The following is a 16692-nucleotide window of genomic DNA, read 5'->3' on the forward strand; positions in this document are numbered from 1 at the left end:
GTTCGGGTGTTGTCATTGAACTTCAGCCTTGTTCCAGTAGTGATAGGGTTTGTGAGAGGAGGGGTGATTGGGAGTATTTTTATATGTATACCCCGTGTATGATTGAGCTTGATATCAAGTTCCCCTTTTCTTCTTTCGAGTGTGATGTCCTTACTCAGCTCAACTGTGCATCGTCTCAGTTGCACCCCAATTATTGGGCTTTCCTTCGTGCTTTTCAATGTTTGATGGATTACCTTTCATTTCCCTATTCGTTGTCGTTATTCTTCTCGCTTTTTCAAGCGAAAGGCGTGCGTAAGGGTTTGTGGGTCTGTCTTAGCAATTTTCCGGGTCGATCTCTCTTCCTTCTTTACAAATCATCTTTTAAAAATTTCAAATCTCTCTTTGTTAAAGTCCGTTCAGCCGAGTCTGAGTATCCTTTCTATTTGGACGATGAACTTAGTGAAAAATTTCCTCTTTATTGGTGTTCTGAGCCGTGCCAGATCCTTGAAGCCTCCGAACGGAGTGAGGAGGAGGAGTTTATGATGGATTTTCTTGTTGAGAGTGTTGCTGCTGGGGAGTGTATGTCCGTTTCTGATATTTTGCATTTGTGTGATTCGGGTGATAGTGAGGGTTTGAAGGCTTACATAGGTAATGTTTTTGGCTATACGTTGTTTATGTTGGTTCTTGAGTTTTTCTGACCTTGATGTTTTTTTGTAGGTGGCCGAGCTCCCTTGTTGGATCCTAACAGGTTGCAATCTTTTTTGAATAAGAAGAAAGAGAAGGGTGTTGGTGGTTTTGGTGACCGAAAGGGTGCTGGGGAGCAAGCCCTTTCTTCCGTTGCCCATCCTGCTTCTTCGTTCAAGAGAAAGAGGGATGATGAGTCCTTGGAGGTTATTTCAGAGGGCGGTCAGGAGGCTTTGGGTGGTGGAAAGCTTGCTTTTGATCGTCAGAGGAAGATTCATGGCTTCATTGCTGGATCTAGTTTCCAATCCCTTTAGAGTGAGCAGTTCAACTTTGCTTAACTCTCTGAGAGGGCGTCACAGTATCCTAGTGACATGCTTATGACTCGTCGAGTTGGTGTGGAGTCGCTTGGCAAGTTTGTTCAGGTGGTCTTTTTTGTGCTCGCGTTGGTTTCCTTTGTGTTTCTTAATTTTGTTTTTTACCTTGGATGAGTTTTTGTAGGTTGTTGCCTCTCGCTTACTCTGTGTTGGCCGTACTGCCGAGCTCATTGGTGCCGAGCAGCAGGAGGTAGTGGATAAGGCTGCTGTTTTGGAAAAATCGTATAAAACGAAAATTGCCGAATTGGAAAAAGTAGTGAAAGAGAAAGAGGATGCTATTGTTAGTGCTACTGCCCGAGCAAAGGAATCTGAAGAGGATGTGACCCGACTGAGGGGTCAGATTCGTCTGTTACAGGCTGAGGTGAAGGGTAACGACGTTGCTAAAGGAGAACTCACAGCCCGAGTCCATGAGTTAGAAGAAAATGGAATGGAGATGTTTTCGTATGGCATCGAGCGTGCTGTGAGCCAAATCGCTTTATTGGCTCCGGATTTTGATAAGGATCAGCTTGATATGACCAAAATTGTGGTGGGCAATAAATTAGTTGTGGATGGGACTGTGGAGGAGCATGGCGAGAATGTTCCTCCTTCTTAGTTGTAATTTGATTGTTTGGTAGATTTTGTGATGACTTTGAGTTTTGGCAGGCCGATGTCTTGCCTTTTGGACTTGTGTTATTTTTTGTTTGTAAAAATGACGCTTTGTTTTGGCTGACGTTTGGTAGTATGACTTCGTAAGTGCATATTTTGTTGATTTCGTTTTTTATTGGTAGGCAGTTTTGTGATTGAAGTATTGAGCCACGATTAAATATGTTTGAACATTTTGTGCGTCCGGCCTCGTTAAAACCCTCCTTAGGCAAAACCCTCCTTTCGGGAAAAAAGCTCTAAGGGGAAAAAAGAGTACCTTCATTCGCTAAATTATACAAACTATGATCTGTACATTTTTAGTGAAGAGATGTTCCAGTTTTCTGGTATTGTGTTGCCTTGCAACGTTTGAAGTTGATATGCTCCCAAGCCGAGCACTTTTATTACTTGAAATGGGCCTTCCCAATTTGCGGCGAGCTTGCCGTGTGCTGGAGGTCATCTAGCTTCTTCTGTTCGTCGGAGTACTAGATCGCCTTCCATAAAAGTTCTCGGTATTACCTTCTTATTGTGCTTTCTTTCTGCAAGTTGTTTCTGGGCTCTTTGTCTAATGGCGGCGATTTCCCTATCCTCCTCGGCGAGGTCGAGTTCGGCCCTTCTAATATTATGGTTGTGTTGGTCGTTGCATAATTCGGCTCTTAATGTCGGCACCCCGATTTCCACTGGGATCAATGCTTCTGAGCCATAGACTAATTTGAAGGGTGTTTCGCCCGTAGTGTTGTGTATTGTGGTGTTATAACTCCACAGGATTTCCGGGATCAGCTCGGCCCATTCTTCCTTCGCGTTATCGAGCTTTCTCTTTATTGCCTGCAGTACAACTCGGTTAGCGGCTTCGGCCTGCCCATTAGTTTGTGGGTGTTCGACCGAGCTAAAATGGTGCTGTATATTGAAATTTCTTAAAAATGAGCCGAGTTTATTGTCTGTAAATTGTCTACCATTGTCTGATATAATTTCTTTTGGTATTCCAAATCGGCATATTATGTTTTTCCATATAAAAGATCGTACCTTTTCGGCTGTTATCCTTGCTAAGGGTTGTGGTTCTATCCATTTTGAGAAGTAGTCTATAGATACTAAAAGGAATTTTACCTGTCCTGGCGCTAATGGGAATGGGCCGAGGATGTCGAGCCCCCATCTGTGAAAAGGCCGGCTTACCTCCATGCAGTGCAATACCTCGGCCGGTTTTGTGGAGATGGCTTCGTGTTTCTGGCATTTGTCACATGCCTTGACTTTTGCTAAGCAGTCTCTCTTCATGGTCGGCCAGTAATATCCTGTCCTAGCTATTTTTGCTGCGAGAGCTCGTCCTCCTATGTGATTTCCGCATACACCCTCGTGGATTTCGCTCATCACTTCTCTTGCTTCATCTTTGTTTAAGCATTTTAGCAATGGTTGCGAAAAACGGCGCCTGTATAGCTCTCCTGCTATATTTGTATAGAAGCTTGCTTTACGTCTGAACTGTTGTTGGTTGGGCTTGGTACTGGGTATGGTACCTGTATTTATGTACTCCAAAAAAGGTGCTCTCCAATCATGGAGGCGGTTAATGTTTTCTATGTGTAGTAGTTTAGTGCTTGGTTTCGTGAGTGTGAGTTGTGATAGTGCCGATGTTTGTGTATCTGCTCTAGTGGCGGCAAGTTTGGACAATATGTCCGCCCTAACATTTTGTTCCCTATGCACATGCAGTATAGTAAATGAGCTGAATTTTGAAATGAGATCCTTTGCTATGAGCCAGTATTGCTCTAGCAAGGGATCTTTTACCTGGAATTCACCTCGGATCTGTTGAACCACCATGAGGGAGTCACAATGTGCTGTCAGGCTTTGTACTTGGTGGCTTAGTGCGAGCTTGAGTCCTGCTATAAGGGCCTCATACTCGGCCTGGTTGTTGCTTGCTGGGAAGTGGAACTGGAGTGCCTGTTCGGCTATTACGTTGTCCCCTTCTTTGAGGATGACCCCTGCTCCACTTCCTTCTCGGCTCGATGCTTCATCGACGTGCAGTTCCCAAAACTTGTCGTGTTCGTCGGTTGTTAGTTTTGAGATGAAGTCGGCCAGTACTTGTGCTTTTAAGGCCGACCTGGGTTGGAACTGAATGTCGAATTCTGAAAGTTCAATGGACCATTTGGTGAGACGTCCGGCCAGTTCTGGTTTCGTTAGTATTTGTCGTAATGGTTGGTTCGTCCTAACTACAATTGTGTGGCTTTGGAAGTAGTGTCTTAGTCTCCTCGCAGTGGTTATCAGTGCCAGGGCGAGTTGTTCTATCTTCGGATATCGTTGTTCTGTTGGTTGCAGGACTCTGCTGACGAAGTACACTGGCCTTTGTATTTTCCCTGTTTCGAGGACAAGAGCCGAACTTATAGAATAATTTGAAATAGATAAATATAAATATAAAGGTTTACCAATTTCTGGCCTTTGCAGCACGGGTGGTGCTGATAAGATCGCTTTGAGCTCGGAGAAAGCCTTCTCGCCCTCTTCTGTCCAGTGAAATTTTTTGTTCTTCGACATTGTTTGGAAAAGGTGATGTGCTCGGTTTGATGCCGCGGGTATGAATCGAGATAATGCATCTATCCTTCCTGCTAGTTGTTGCACTTCTTTTATTGTTTTAGGGCTCGCCATATTGAGTACTGCCGAACACTTTTCGGGGTTTGCCTCGATTCCTCGTGAGTTGAGCATGAATCCGAGGAACTTTCCTCCTTTTACCCCAAAAGCACACTTTTCCGGGTTCAACCTCATATTGTATGCTCGGATTTGTCTGAATAGCTCGCTGAGATCATCACAATGTGGTTTTTCTTTGATGGTCTTGGCGACCATGTCGTCTACATAGATTTTCATGTTACGTCCTATTTGGTGATGGAAGACCTTGTCCATCAAGCGTTGATAGGTTGCACCTGCATTCTTTAAGCCAAACGGCATTACTCGATAACAAAAGTTTCCATGTTCCGTTATGAATGCTGTCTTGCTTTGGTCTTCAGGATGCATGAGTATTTGATTATACCCAGAGTATGCATCCATGAAGCTTAAGCTTTTGAAACCTGATGCGTTGTCTACAAGCTTGTCAATGCATGGTAAGGGGTAGGCATCTTTAGGGCATGCTTTATTTAAATTTGTAAAATCGACGCACATGCGCCATTTACCTGAGTTTTTTCTTACCATTACCACATTTGAGAGCCATGTGGTGAAGCGGATTTCTCTGATGAAGTTGGCTTGTAAGAGTTTGCTGGTTTCTTCTAAGGCTGCTTTTGATTTCTCCCCTCCTAGGTTTCTTTTCTTTTAAGCTATAGGTCGGCTTGTTGAGTTGGTGGCAAGTTTGTGACAGATGACGTCTGGACTTATTCCAGGCATGTCCGCTGGGGTCCAAGCGAACAGGTCAGAGTTGGCTTGTAGTAACTTTATGAGATCCGACCTTTCTTGGTCTTGTAGCGCCTGACCGATGTATGTTACCTGTTCTGGTTTTGATGTCAGTTGGATTTTCTGGAGTTCATCCGTTGGTTGCGGTCTTTCTTGTGAGTCTCCTTGGGGATCAAGCTCGGCTAGGGATAAGACTTCCTCCATAGTTTGTACTGTTTTGACCTCATGTTGTTTCCTTCTTGTATCTGACCTTTTTAGGCTTGAGTTGTAACACTGCCAAGCTTGTTGTCGGTCTGAGTGGTTTGTTGCTATTCTGCCGTCTTGTGCCTGAAACTTAGCACATATATGAAAAGTTGATATTACTGCTCTGAACATGTTCAGAGCAGGTCTCCCGAGAATAATATTGTAAGGACTAATGCAGTCAACTATCAGGTATTGTATGTCGAGGGTTCTGGATGATGGATTTTCACCTATTGTCGTTTTTAGCCATATATAGCCTTTTATTGGTACTCTTTCTCCGGAGAATCCTACTAGTTCTCCGGAGGAGGGTTGTATGAGTTTTTCAGATAAGTTCATTTTTAAAAATGTAGAATAAAAGAGAACGTCTGCACTGCTACCTGGGTCCAGAAGGACTTTTCTTACCAGTAACTCCCCTGTTTGGATGGAAATCACCACTGGGTCGTCTGCATGTAGTGCGGCCGAGGATATGTCTACTTGGTTAAAAGTGATCTCAAGGTCCTCCGCCTCTTTGTTATTGTGTGGAGTTGTTCCTTCGATTGCTAGCATAGTGCGGTAGCTTCGTTTTCGTGCTGAGGCTGTTTCTCCGCCACATGCGAATCCTCCTGATATGCAATTAATGACTCCTTTTGGGGGATTGTTGTTCGGCCATCTGTCAGTTTCTTTGTTCCTCGGAGTTTGTTCCTCATCTTTATCTGTCCTTGCTCCTTTGTGCCTCGTGCCTTCGATGTATTTGTCAAGGAGTCCTTGTCGGGCTAATCTTTCCAGCAAGTCTTTGGCTATGATGCACTCGTCGGTGGTATGACCATATTTCTGATGGAAGGCGCAGTGCTTGGTCCTGTCCACGAATCGTTGGTCCTAGTAGCTTCCGGCCCTAACGGGGGGTTTGATGATTTTGGCGTTGAGTATTTCCTTGATGATCCTTTCTCTCTTTGTGTTGAACCTGGTGTAGTTGTCAAACTTCGGTGTAAGTTTAAACATTTTTCTGGCGTCTCTGTTGTCCTCTGATCTGATTGCTCGGTTCTCTTCTTTTCAGGGTTGCCTTCTGTCTACTTTCTCAGCCTCGCGGAGTTCTTCAATTTCCATCTGTCCTGCGGCCCTTTCTCGAAATTCCTCCAGGGTTCTAGGTTTTGTGACGGCAATCGTTTCTCTGAATTTTCCGGGCTTGAGGCCGGCTTTTATGGCATGGAGATGGACGGCAGGATCTAGATCAGGTATCTCCATTGTTGCGTCAGCGAATCTAGTTAAATAGTCCTTCAGGCTTTCTTGTGGACCTTGGCGGATGGTGCCGAGGTAATCTGACCCGTGGACATAAATGCGTGCAGCCACAAAGTAGACTGTGAAGGATCTTGCCAATTCCTCGAAGGAAGAGATTGATCCTTCAGGTAGTTTTGAGAACCAAAGGAGGGCCGCACCGTCGAGGTAGGTTGGAAAAGCCCTGCAAAGAACAGGTTCATTTTTAGGTCCATTAGGTAGTGTTTGTTTTGAGGTACTGAAACAGAGACTGAGAGACTGAGACTCAATATCATGTTTGTTGGTTCAGAGACTGGTACTAAAATTTGTGTCTCTATCCCTAAAATTTCAGTATTTCAATACCTCCAAAAAGTAGGGACACAAGGGACTAAAATTTTTAGAGATGAAAACTGAAACTTTAATAACATTTTATACCTAAAATACCCTCATTTCAATTAATTAATTCTAATTTTACTGTTTGTGCAAATTAAATTAGAATTTTATTTTTGTTTTAGTTTCTGTCTCTCATTTTGCTCCAAACAGAATACTGAGATTTATTTCAATCTCTGTCTCTCAGTCTCTGTCTCTCAGTCTCAGTCTTTCCGTCTCTGTCTCTCCACCAAACGCTACCTTAAAGAACATCATAGACTGAAATTTCTTAATGTGAGCCCGAGGGTCACCAATCCCCTTATATGGCTCGAGTGAGGAAGGTAATGTAAAATGTTTTGGCATTTGGTAATTGGTAATCTCCTCGGAAAATGTGTTATCCAAGGTCAGTTTCTCCTTTGGCGGGTCGATGCTCAGTAAGCTCGTGTTGCCTTTTCCGTTGTGTCCATTGTCCTCTTGCTTGTTGGTATTATTCTGATTGGATAGCTCAGTAAGTCTTTTTACTTCTGCTTGTAGGTCAGTTAACTGGGCCATAAGTTTAGCCTGAGAGGGTTGAAAGACTCCGTTGTCAGCCATAGGAGCTGTGCAATCCTGCGTGTAAAAATATGAAGCAATATGTGGTTAAACAAAAGTGGGGTTAGCGTAATTTTCTGGCCCCACGGTGGGCGCCAAATGTTCTGTCCTGAGTACGCTGAGGTATGTAGCTTTCAGTTGAACACTGGAACCATAGACCGAGCTATACGTCGTCCAGGCGCAACGGTGTGGTTCGACCCCGGCTCTCTGAAACACGACGGTGGGAGCACCTACAAAAAGCACTCCGACGCTCAAGTAAGTATTTGAGGAGAATGAAGAATAATGAAGTGAGAATGAATTCTATGACCTGCCTTTTGTGAGTTGGAGGACTTAGATTTATAGGCGTGTTGTGTTAATGATGGAACTTGCTTCCTCCGAGATCCTTGGCGAATGCAGTTATTAGTATCTTTGACTGGTGTGGAGTCGTCCTTGGGTAGTGTAGTCTGTTTTGAGGATAAGGTTTGGGAGATAATCGTTGGGCTTACGATTGGTGATGTGCTGCTTTGATTGTTTCCGTTCTTTAAGGTCGGTCCACAATCTTGGGTTTGTTAGCCGATTTGATAGGGGTACACGTCATGAGGTATTTACAAAAAGAAAAGTATAGAAAGACGATGAGTTTAGTGAACAATATGAACAATAGAATTAAAAAAGAAATTAAATCAGATGGTAATTAATTTAATTAATTTCTAATCATTTTAAATTTTGAATTTTTAAAAAATAAGGATTTGCAAATGGTGCAGTTAAGTATATGGTAACCTCCTTTCTCCGCGCGTGATTTTCGTTCTGTAGAGCTTTTCTCTCGTCCATTCTCTTCGTTCTAAAGCCGCCAAAAACACCAGTCGCCGCCGCCCAAAACACCAGCCGATGCCGCGCAGCTCTCCACGAACGTTCGAGCAGGCACTCCCTTCGTGCACATTGCGTCCCTCGCACAGCCCACCAACACGTCGACCATGCAAGCTCCACCACAGGCCGCCGCCTCCCGTTGTGCTGTTCGTACGCCGCCCTTCCTCTCACCGATTCGACTCCTCCTCCTCTTCCATCTCTGGCCGCTGCGCATTCGAGTTCGAAGCCCACGGAGCAGATTCGCAACCTCGTCTAGCCGAAGTTGTCGTTGCGTCGCTGCTCCATCGCTGGATCTCCTCCCATGCTTCCATGCGTCAGCGTCGACGCTCTCCACCCCGCAAATGTGTTCGATATTCAATTCATTAGGTATGTAAATGGTTATTTTAATTCTTAATTGGATGGTTATTTTGTTTGATTCAGTTTAAGTATATACAATTAACAAATGTTGGATGGTCATTTCACTAGGTAACCGGATGATTATTTTTATAACTACATAAATGGTTGTTTGATGATGATCCCGTGATGATGATGGGGGAGGGGGCTACATGGGGTGGACGATAATGGCCAGTGAGGGAGCTTCTAACAGCCGGAGAGGTGAAATGATTGATGAGGGTGGGGTGGCAGACGGTTTGGGGGGAAGAGGGTGTTTAGTTGAACTCCTTCGATAAATTAGAGTAGGAATAGTTACTTTTTTGAAATAACTGTTTGAGTTTTTTTCTTCTTCTTATATTGGACCAAATTCAAAGCTCATTGTTCACATTGTTAAGATTTTTCATTGTCTCCCTAGAAGAGTTGTTATAAAAATATGTTCTCGTACACATCTCGGATGCTGAGGGCCATATTAAAATTGAGCATGTCTCGGCATTTGAGACCTCGTGCTATGACCGGGCGACGCCGAGACATATCTTGGGTGCACCTAGGATATGTGTTACCATAAAGATCGAAGACTGAGCACCCGTGATATATGGAAACTAAGAAAGGGATCTCAGCACCCGAGATAAATACAACTTCTTAATTGGAGTCTCAACATTCGAGATATAGTCAAGGGTGTAATTTGGGTCTCAGCACCTGTGATATGTATATTATGGTTTAGGTGTCTTTACACCTAAGATATACTGGAGAATAACTCTATTTATAGAGCTCATTCCTCAACCCTCTCTCACAATTCACATATCAATCTTTTCTTCCTCTTATTTCTGTTTTGTTCATATGGAGAATAATCAATTCTTTTTTGTTGTGGTTTATCCCAATGGAATAGTCAAACACGGTGATGAAGGAGTAATTTTCGAGTCTAATAAGACTGTCATGTTGCGCACCAACCAGGTTGATACCTTACATGCGCTAAAGACGGTCATACTGAGTAATATGGAGGGAATATGTACCAAGGAGGTTGGGCAGGTTGCATATATATTTCTGCACGTGTTTCCGAACGATGGATTTATCAATAAGTCATTTTGGATTGATAGGGATCAGCATGTGAGGATAATGTTTGACGTACATGCACAGCTAATGCCACAACATGTGATGGAGTTGTATGCTGCGGTCTGTGACGTGGCTGTTGGTGGTGGCCATCTCCTTCGAGTTCTGAAGTTGTCCCATTGGAGACCACACCGATCCACTACGCCTAGCCTCATGATAGTGTCGACGAGTACGACAGTAAGGGCGATTCAACTTATGTTGCTGGGTTCGGGTTGTCTAGTGATACAACTTTCGCTGATGAGTATGTGTTGGAGACTCCCACCGACGGTGTTGGTCAGCTTCTCCTACCTCCCTCTTTGGCCATTCCTCGATTATCAGAAGTTCCTAGTCATTATCTCACTTTGAATTTGAACACAATGCAGCCAAACTATCTTTTGAATGTCGATGACTGGGAGGATTACAATATGGATGGTGGAGTGGAATTTCGAGTTGGCCATAAGGTCGATCAGGAAATGTGATGTAGTTCTAATGGCAGTGAAGAACTATAATATTCGATGGAATGTGGAGTACAGAATTTTAGAGTCGAATAAGCTTAAATACCACTATCGTTGCAAATAATTCACCAACAATTATCCATGAATTCTTCATGTGGCACTACACCAAAATTTGAATTACTGGTAACGTTACAATTTATTTTAAATGCATTAAAGTCTATTACGTTAATTTTGTGTTTTACTAAATGTTGACATCCACAAGTAATTTGTAAGAAGATGCATAAGTTTGATGGAGCACACACCTCGTTAACACCAATCATGCCTCAATATCATGCTTAGCTAATAGTAGTTTAATTTGCAAGTGCTGAAAAGGATTTATTTGAAGAAGAAGATAAAGAAGAATGGTAGAGAATAATAGCAGACATCAATTGTGAACCTTAGCTCTTCATCATTCTCAAGAGGTTTCTGCATCTTTACCACTCCTATCATCTATCATAATTCCAAGTCTAAAGCTAAAATTTTAGTCTCTTCAATATTTTTAAAAATTTAAATTTTTTTTTTTAAAATTAAAATTTTTTAGTAAATATTATTTTATATTCATATTTATTTTGAATCAAATAGAATATTGAGATATAATTCAGTTATGTATATTTTATACTAAATATAAGATGCACTTTATATCAAATATAATACATAAACTTAATTTACTTTTGTCGATTTTTCTTTCAAACGCAGTCTTATAATATATTATTTTGATTACAAGCACTACAATATAGATAAAAATCATGACCATAGATATATAATAATGCCAGAATAAATTACAATAATGCCAAAATAAATTACAGTTGAAAAGTCGTGACCTAAAGTAAAAAATAATAATCATAAAATATATGGTCACGCTTTTTACTTCATGATCATAAACAAAAAATGTACATTGAAGATTATTTAATGGTGTTAATTCTTAATTCTAAATCATAAATTATATATTTAAACATTAAATTGATTAATATTAATTAAGCAAAAGTTGGTTATTTATATTTTTTATTTAATTAGTATTTTATTATTTAAAAGGGATAAATAGCAAAGTAAAACAATAATATATCCTTTGAAATAAATAATTTTGTTAATGATATAAAGTTGCTTTATATATATAAATATATGGGAGCCACTTAAATAAAGATGTTAAAAACATCTTTTTCTAAAGATGTTTTTTAAAAATTAAAATTTAACACATATAATCAGTTAAATTATATTATTTTTATTAAAATTAGAGTGGACAAATCAGTTTAGCACAAAAATTAATAAATTAAATTTTGAATTGGTGTAAATTAATATTTTTTATAAAAAATTACTATAATATTCCTATTATAAAACACAACTAAAATATCTCTATTATATATATATATATATATATATATATATATATATATATATATATATATATATATATATATATATATATTAATTTTAAAAACTTTAAATTCTAACCTTATAACAATAGAGAAAAAGGGCTAGAATTTAGAATTTTCAAAATTAATATATATAATAAGAGTATTTTAATCATTTTATATAATAGGGGTATTGTAGTAATTTTTTATAAAAAATAATATTAATTTAGACATATTCAAAATTTGATTCACTATTCATTTATCAAATTAATTTTTCTGACCTAATTTTGATAAAAAAAACATAATTTAAATTATTATATGTGTTAAATTTTAATTATTAAAAAATATCTTTAAAAAAAGACGTTTTCTGCATCTTTATGAAAGCATCCCCCTAAATATATATACCAAGTCATTGGTTTACCGGCTTCATGTTGAATAGAATAACCTCAGAAAATGAAAGGATGATTGATGAATTAATTAGTAGTTTAGTACAGAAAATGGCTACAACATAATAACATGAACAATTATCAATCAAATAAAAATACACTATACTTTTAAATTATGCACTTAAATCTTAATAATATTAGAATAACTATTCGCACACATAGTAAAATGAACATATGTTATATTTATTGTTTACATTGTTTCGTATTTTTATTGTCTAGCTATACTTTTTCATTAAAAAAAAAAAGAAAAAGTGAGTTACCAAACTAAGCAGCTAATTGGAGGGGAATAACACGCACAGGTTGAGCCTTCTCCAAAGTAAGACCAAACTTTTCATCCATGTCCATATCCTCAGCTTCAAGCTTCCAATCAAAACAGTTGATAAACAAACCCAACATCAAGAACAACATCCTCATGGCCAACGGCAAACCGGGGCATATCCTTCTTCCAGCACCAAACGGCGTGAGCTCGAAATTGCGGCCTCTGAAGTCGATCTGGGATCCTAAGAAGCGCTCAGGCGAGAACACATGCGGATTTTCCCACACGTTTGGATCCCTTCCAATAGCCCAGACGTTAACAAGAACTTGTGCCCCCTTTTGCACCGTGTATCCCTGGATCTCAACATCCATTTCTGCTTCGCGAGGGAGCAGCAGGGGAACTGCCGGGTGCTTTCGGAGTGTTTCTTTTATTACTGCCTGCAAGTATGGCAGTCTTGCCATGTCTGATTCTTCCACTACCTTACCTTTTCCAACTATTTCCTCTACTTCTGACTTCGCCTTTGACATCACCTTTGGATTCTGCAGTAACTCTGCCATCGCCCATTCCACTGTAGATGTTATTGTGTCTGTTCCAGCCAGAAACAAGTCCTATACTAGCACAATAATGCAATCAATTACAAGTGTATCTCTGAAAAGAAAAATGGTAATCCGAGGATGAGAAAGATTCCAGAGCCAGCACTTTTATTAAAATCTAGTTAGCATTTAACTATTAAGAAAAGAACGTGTAATTTCACACCATTAGATATAATTTCATACCATTAAAAATACTAATGATGGTTAATTGATGGCTACAACTCACAAAATGTGCTCGTGTGAAGATAGCATACCAGCGAGAGACGCTCAATCTTGTCCTTATACATGTCTTGAGCATTCTCATTGTGGAGCATGAGATCCAATACATCATTCCTGGGACAGTAACCACCGTCACTCCGGAGGCGCAACCTCTCACGAACCAACCCTTTAAAGATTTCCAGCAGCCTCCCAAAGTAATTGCCCGTCCGCCTCCTTATGCCCAGGGGGTCCACCGCCTTCAGCAGCGGAAAACAATCCGCCACGTTGGGCCTCCCAACCTCTTTCATTATGTTGGTCACGAGCTGCTTGAACTCCCCCGCCACGTCGGACGACCTAACAAGGTCCTGAGAGTAGAAGGTGTTGGACAACAAGTTGATTGTGGTCATGAAAGCGAGCCTACCAATATCCACTACTTCGCCTCTAGAGCTGCTGTCTTGAACGTCCGCCAAAAGTTGTCTTATCTTTCTTTGCCTCAGCTCTTGGCTGGCATCCAGGTTCTTGCTGGAGAAGATCAAGTTGTTGCATATCTTTCTCAGGTCTCGCCAGCGTGGCGAAACCGGCATAAACGGGATGCTGTAAGCGTCGTGGCCGGCGCCTTTCATTGCATCTGGCATCTTCCGGTTCGAAAGGTGCTGGTCGTGGATTTGGAGGGCTGACTTGGCTGTTTCGGCGGAGGACATGACGACGGTGGTTACTTGGCCTAGCTGGAGGCGCATGATTGGGCCGTGGATGGTGGCGAGTGTGGCGAGAGTTTGGTGTGGCTTATTGCCGAGCTGAAGGAGGTTTCCGAAGATGGGGATGCCCTTGGGTGCTGGTGGAAGCTTGTGTTTTGATGGTTTGGTGGAAAGGGAACGACCAATGAGATGGACGACGGTTGCGGTTAACAGGAACAGGAGTACGGAACTCATCACTGCGTCCATGTTATTCTACCCAGATCTGTATGTTTGAGATAGACAGAAAGAAAGAAAGAGCTGGAGTGGTGAGGAATTGAGGACCATTCCATTAATTGTGGGGGTTCGAATGCAACAATTAATAAATGTAAAGTTTGGCTGTTTTCTGATAATTTTTTACCAAACATTTTCATTTATATTATTTTTATTTGAAAGTGATAAATAAGACATACACATTACATTATTAAACATTTTTGTATAAAATATTTTGACATGAGAAATGTTTTTGTATAAATTAATTTTACTGTGATAGTCCTCGAATACAAATTAAAATAATTATTGAAAATTTCACCCCTTCAAATATAAGTTTAATTTGTATGAGTTTTGATAAGAATCTTGTTTCTTATTACTCCATATGATGTTGATGATAATTAATGTCAGAAATGATAGTTTGCGTTGACAGAGATATGATAAAGATGGAAGAATCAAACACTTGAGAGGTTCTCTCGACAAACCAGCAGCATATTTTATGATTTATAATCATCAATTAGTTATTAATAGTATTTTTAATAATGTAAAATTTCATCTAATAATAGATAATTATTTATTTTTCTTTTATTAACTAAATGTTGGCCAAAATTTAATAAAAGTGTTTGGTAGACTTTCACTATCTTTTTTATTGTTTATGTCTGTTCTATGTGCTCTACCGTTTTGGTGGTTGTGCTGAGCTTTTTCTTGTGTTAAAATTCAATAACTCAACTTCTGGAACACATGGCTTCCTTAGAAATCTGTTGAGACTCGTACACTACAGAAGCACGTGTGATTAAACAAACAATAATTATGTGCACTTGCAGTTTTTAATTCTTATATACTAGTTAGTCAACTTTTTTGGAGTCTAGATAGCAACACTAAAATTAATTAAAAGTATGAATTGTTTTTATTACAACAAGTAGTTATTACAGGCATGAATGGGATAAAAAGAATCAACTAAAAATCTCTTAGTCTAGGTAGAAATTGTTTTTTGCCCTGACTGAACTATTTGTCATTTTTTGTCTCTTTAGCATTCCTGTAAATATATATATGTTAAATTGTTAACTATTGAAAAGTGCCACCTATATATCTTTGCTCTGTCATAATTTCCTGAGCTTACTAACCTTTGGAGTGAATCAAGATGACGAAAATGTATAAAGTAAGATAATCTATATGATATGATGTTGGAAATTTAAATCAAGCTTATCTACTAACATACACAAACATAACCTCGTTACTTTTTCTTTCATACATTTGACACATACTTTAAAACAAAAGAAGTTCTCTTTTCTAATTTCTAATTCAAAACATTTTCTTTCGTTGATATTACTAGCACACACGTACAAAACATAAAGGAAGAGGCTTTCCGTCAACTCATCAATTCAATTTCATATTGCACTCACAACGCACCAATCTCTATACTAGATACATTCTCCAGTAAAAAAGAAGTGAAAAGTCTCAACATGATTCACTTCACATTCGGTACAACTTCACTTGAAGAACAAAATCATATGCAAGCCGGTATTTGTGGGTAAAAGTTAAAGGACTGATTTAATTGGTAGCTTTTAAATAAAGGTAGAAACTCACGTGGACTTATATTTATTATATTCATGTGAAATTGTTGGTTAAAAATTGATAGATAATAATTTAATTAAATATGTTAGATTATCTAACGGTTTTCGACTAATAATTTCACATGAAAACAAATGTATGTGAGTTTTCATCTTAAATAAATGGGGTTAAGTATGATTTTAGTCTCTATCGTAGACACCAAAAATTTATTTCGTCTTCGATCTTTTTTTTTGTTACAAAATAGTTTTGAAGATTTCAGTTTGTTTTAAAATCATCATTTTTACCAAATTTTTTATTTTTATTACCATTTTATCTCTAACTAAAAAAATTATAAAATAAAATAAAGAAAAAAGAAAGAAAGAGAACGATCGGGGAGAGAAAGAGAATCGGAGGGGGAAAATGAGAGGGGGGCGGGAAGAAAGAGAGTCGGGGTGGGAAAGGTAGCGCCGCCACCTGTGATGGAGGGTGGAGATTCTCCATGTCGCCGTCATCCCTGCTCCTTTCTTCCTCAGCACACACTCACGTCGCTGCCACCACCGCATTGCCATTCTCGTCGCAATTTGCGGCGTCGCCACCACTGCCGCAGTCCTTTCCACGCGATTTGCCACTACCACCGCAACTCTCCTCCCCTCGCGATTCGCAGTTCACCGCCGTAACTCCTCCTCTCCCACCACCGCCACAACCCTTTTTTCTTTAATTTTTCTGTTTTTGCTTCTGCTTCTGGTGTTGCTTTTGTTGTTGCTCTTATTTCATTATCCATTATTATTGTTGGTGTTGTTCTTCTAGGTATTGTTTTATTGTTGTTGTTGTTTTACTGTATTCTACTTTTGTTTCTGTTTCTGCTTCTGTCTGTTTCTGTTTCTATTTTTATATTTTGCAGAAAAAAAGGGAAAGGTATTTTTGTCCAAAGGACAATTTTAAAACAAACTAAAATCTTTGGAACCATTTTGTAGTGAAAAAAAGATCGAAGACAAAAAAAATTTTCAACCTATACCTTAAGATAAAAATCGTACTTAACCCTAAATAAATGTCTAGCAAATTAACGTAAATCCTAATTTTAAAACCTACAGAATATCTAAAAGGCTACAATTTATACCAGCAAA

The 16692-nt window shown here is 39.5% G+C and overlaps 1 protein-coding gene across 1 annotated transcript; it reads right to left on the minus strand.

The window, feature by feature from the left end:
• Positions 1-12135: 12135 nt before the first annotated feature.
• Positions 12136-14247, minus strand: LOC112717157 (geraniol 8-hydroxylase). Its single transcript, XM_025769261.3, has 2 exons — positions 13133-14247; positions 12136-12893 (listed from the first exon to the last, which is right to left on the minus strand). The coding sequence occupies exons 1-2, from the start codon at positions 14015-14017 to the stop codon at positions 12294-12296; spliced, it is 1485 nt and encodes a 494-aa protein (XP_025625046.1). The 5' UTR covers positions 14018-14247; the 3' UTR covers positions 12136-12293.
• Between the last annotated feature and the right edge of the window lie 2445 nt (positions 14248-16692).

The sequence above is a fragment of the Arachis hypogaea genome, chromosome 10, assembly GCF_003086295.3.
Source record: "Arachis hypogaea cultivar Tifrunner chromosome 10, arahy.Tifrunner.gnm2.J5K5, whole genome shotgun sequence".
Classification (NCBI taxonomy): Eukaryota; Viridiplantae; Streptophyta; class Magnoliopsida; order Fabales; family Fabaceae; genus Arachis; species Arachis hypogaea.

What these genes read in the sequence shown, in the direction of transcription:
- LOC112717157 (XM_025769261.3), bottom strand. Translation starts at nt 14,017, where the DNA reads ATGGACGCAGTGATGAGTTCCGTACTCCTGTTCCTGTTAACCGCAACC. An exon ending in AGATTGAGCGTCTCTCGCTG is followed by an intron (nt 12,894 to 13,132) that starts GTATGCTATCTT and finishes GTGCTAGTATAG; the next exon opens with GACTTGTTTCTGGCTGGAAC.